At 45.6% G+C, this 3,878-nt stretch overlaps 1 protein-coding gene across 1 annotated transcript; it reads left to right on the top strand.

Annotated features, from left to right (window-relative positions):
• The first annotated feature begins 1,588 nt into the window (after positions 1-1,588).
• mid1ip1l (MID1 interacting protein 1, like) lies at positions 1,589-2,917 on the top strand. Its single transcript, XM_061787894.1, has 2 exons — positions 1,589-1,740; positions 1,857-2,917. The coding sequence occupies exon 2, from the start codon at positions 1,892-1,894 to the stop codon at positions 2,393-2,395; it is 504 nt and encodes a 167-aa protein (XP_061643878.1). The 5' UTR covers positions 1,589-1,740; positions 1,857-1,891; the 3' UTR covers positions 2,396-2,917.
• Positions 2,918-3,878: the final 961 nt, after the last annotated feature.

Genomic DNA, 3,878 nt, shown 5'->3' with positions numbered 1-3,878 from the left:
CTTGTCTACTGTCCTAGACTACTTATATACTTATACATTAATGGGCGGGGGGGGGGGGGGAGACTTTATTTTGTATATATAGTGGATATAAAGTCTACACACCCCTGTTCAAATAGCAGGTTTTTGTGATTTCTAAAAAAATAAGACTCAGATAAATCATTTCAAAACTCTTCCATTAATGTGACAATAATCAGTACAACTGCAGTTGATTTTTCTTTTTTGTTATATATTTATTTTCAATAGCAGAAGTCAAAATAAACTAAAAGAAATGTGTGCAGATTATTGTGTTTTTTTTTTTTTTTTTTTTAATGGTCCTTGAGCCTGTCAAATAAAGATCATGTGTTAAGAACACATTTTAATAAATGTTACCAGAATACGGCAAGGTTTGTCTCTTTAGATTATGACAGAATTATTGTAAAACTGCACTTACTTTCCCTTTTGGATAAAGTTGCGTTGTGGGGATCAAATTTAGCCTTTTACCACAATCACAATGATACATAGAATCATTGTTTATATCAAATTATATTGCTAAAATATGAGGAATGTTATCAGTGTCATTCAAGGTCTTAACTTTGAAAGCATTCTAATCTCACAGGCTAAAACATGAGCTGCATTAAAATATCGACCTTTGCAAATGTTTTTATTATTATGGACTACAAGCCGAAACAACCATTTATTGTGACCTGCATTACTGGACAATCCTAATAATAAACATTTTTTTTACATTAATATGGCTTGAGATTGTCCATTGAATCTGAGCATTATCGTCTTTGTAACTTTTGCTTTCAAGTGGAGCGTTTATCAGTGTCATTTATGATGCTCACTTTTAAAGCATTATTCTCTCACTGGCAAATGGAAATAAAATAAATGAAAAATCTAACAGAAAAGTATATATTTTATTAACAGTTCTTTTACTACCACAATTATTTAATGAGCTAAATGAATTAAAAAAAAAAATGCTTTTCAATTAGGGCGGCATGTAAATGCATATAATATAATACATTTAAATCATTTTAATTTAGCAATTCTTCAGAAAATTAAATGCAAAAAAAAACCAACATTATTATTAATTATTATTATTATTCAGTCACTTCTCCGAAAACGATTCACTCGCGGAGTGAACCTGATCACTTCCGCTGACGTCACGAACCAAGTTACCCTTAACTTCTTAAACCGTTAAAACGATGAGCGGTGCAAGCGAACGAACGCCGAGAGGCGCTAGCGGCCAACCAACGTAGCCGTGAGGCGTGACGTTAAAACAGCTCGCCTGCCGGCACGCTGTGTGACAAAGAGGCGCTTTGTGCGCATAACACCAATCGTGTATTTTATTTCGACGCCGCTGTTGTTTGTCGTCGAACGTTCAAAGAAAACGACTGCTAATTGCGCGCACGAAAGGGCTTTTGATTGACACACGTCAGGTGATTTACGATTGGTTCAAACCGATCATACGCTTTCAAGCCCCGCCCTCATCCGGCTCCCCGGCCAATGGACTCGCCGGAAACGGGAACACGGGCGGGGTTTGGCTTCCCACGCTGCAAGCCGCCGGCTGGGCGCTATAAAAACGGGATTCGGCCGTTTGTCGGACGAGGAAATTTGTGCTTTTCCTTCACGGCGGGTGCTTCTCGGAGCAGCCAGCCCCCACCCACCCACCCAAAAACAACAACAACAACAACAACACTTGGATATTTGACGAGCAGCGGGCCCCCAGCAAGCATTTCCTCGAGTCACCCCCTAATTGAGGTAAGTGGTCTTTTCGCAACGGACTTGTTCACCCTCGCCGGAAGTCAAGGTCACGCAGGCGGATTAATGCCCGGTTGAGAGTCCTAATAGCTGAAGTCGGACGCTTGCTTTTGCAGCTTCGAGCCTCGACTGCTGCGCCCGTGGAGCCACGATGCAGATGAGCGGCGAGCGCGACAGCAACAAGCACTCCCTCATCAACGTCATGCACCGCTTCATCGCGGCGGCCAACAACATGGACGAGACCATCATGGTGCCGAGCCTGCTGCGGGACGTGCCGCTGGAGGAGGAGCGGGCGGCCGGCCGGACGGAAGCCAACAACAACAACAACGACGACGACGACGACCGCGACGACGACCGGCGCGCCAGCGAGCAGCAGCGGGACATGTACGAGCACTACCTGCTCCTCAAGTCCATGAAGAACGACATGGAGTGGGGTCTCCTCAAGCGGGAGATGAGCACCGGCGGCTTCCTGGAGATGGCCGTCAAGCAGGAGGAGCCCAAGGCCGTCAGCGACAGCGACAGCGCCGACCTGGAGCGACAGTTTCACTTCCACCTGCGCGGACTCTTTGGGGTTCTGTCCAAGCTCACCTTGCAGGCGGACCACGTCACCAACAGATACAAGCGAGAGATCGGAGGCGGAAACTTCATCAGATAGAACGGCTTTCGTCGTCATCATCCTCCTCATCCTCCTTCCCCTTCGTCTTTGCGCTTTTCGGCCTCCTCGAGACTGCTTGACGTGACTGGCTGTGTCACCGAAATTGTCTCTGCGACGGCGCGGGGCCGTCCCGGTCCCGGTCCCCGCCGTCTCCCCCTCCTCCCCCTCCTCCCCAATCAACCCGGCGACGCCCGCTGCGCGTCGTTTTGTGGCGGTCGAAGTGTCCCGACGAAGCACAGCAACTCTTGCTTTGTGTCCACGGCGTGAATCAAAGATTTGACAGTATAGGAGTCATTGAATGCTGGTTATTCTGTCCCTCCTCCCCCCCCGTCCCCCTCTTAAGTTTTTATTTTGTCTTATTTTTTTTTTTAAATTGAAACGCTTGAAGGGCTCTCTTGTGTAACGGGGCGTGCCTTGACTCTTGTGGCCCTGTTCGTTCACATCCTGTTTGCTAACGGCTCATCTCATTTGTCCTCCCCGTTTTTGTTTTACATTGTGCAAATAAATAATTGGAACATTTGACTTTTTTTTTGTTTTTGTTTTTGTTTAATCTCTTTTAGAAAATAAGTCCTTTGACTTCAAAGTACCGAGTGGTACATGGGCTCCCCCTTGTGGTATGGGAAAGTATCACTCAAATTGTACAATGTTATAGAGGCTTACATTAAATACATGTTTTTGGGTTTTTTTCTCCCCCCCTCTCTTTTCGCCCATCAACACACAGACCTAGTCCACTACTGTATTTTACTATTGGTCATTATGGCGGTATGAGGAGCGTCAAGTATTTTATTAGGTGTAGTTAAAAAAAAAAAAAAAAAGTGCTTCCAGGTTGTGTTGGGTGGGCACGCATAGGAGCTTTGTGGGGGATTTAAGGCCAGAAAAGGATGCCTCTTAATTTAGCACGCGGACTTAACGCGACACGCTCGGACTATTCATTAGGTACGCCCGCCCAATGTTGAGCTCAAATACAAAGCCGGTCAGTTTAAAGCTATTGAATGCTTAGTTCCGCTGTCAATAATGTGACGTAATGGCATTTTGTTCTGCACGTGTTCTTTCTGCCACTTTTGGATGACTTTAGCGTTGTTCCTGACCCCAACGGAAGGCGACGGCGAGGGTTCATGTTGGCGGTTGGCGTAGTTAAGTAACAGACTTCATCGGTATCGTCTTTCATTTTACGGCTAATGAGCGTATTTCCGTTTTAAAGTCTTGTTTGAATATGCAGAATATCGAATGTTTGTACCGCGTCCCCGGGATATTAATATATTCAAATGGCACGCCCTTTTCAAAGCTCTTCCCCCCCCCGCCTTGATCCAACAATCCGCATTGTCCTGAAGACCGAATGCCCCGACACGTCAGCGGTGATAACGCTTTCATTTGGTGCCACAATAAATTGGATTATGAAATGGCGGCCACGTGGAGGGCGCGACCGCGTTTAATAACACGCTGCGATAAGGCAGTCTGACGTTTACTGCTTGTCAGTCAATCA

This window comes from Phyllopteryx taeniolatus, chromosome 10 (genome assembly GCF_024500385.1).
Source record: "Phyllopteryx taeniolatus isolate TA_2022b chromosome 10, UOR_Ptae_1.2, whole genome shotgun sequence".
In the NCBI taxonomy this organism is placed as follows: Eukaryota; Metazoa; Chordata; class Actinopteri; order Syngnathiformes; family Syngnathidae; genus Phyllopteryx; species Phyllopteryx taeniolatus.
Note: the sequence above shows the minus strand (reverse complement) of the source record. Positions and strands in the feature narration are given on the sequence as shown.

Bases quoted from the DNA above. Each gene is read 5' to 3' on its own strand.
- mid1ip1l (XM_061787894.1), top strand. From the start codon at position 1,892: ATGCAGATGAGCGGCGAGCGCGACAGCAACAAGCACTCCCTCATCAAC.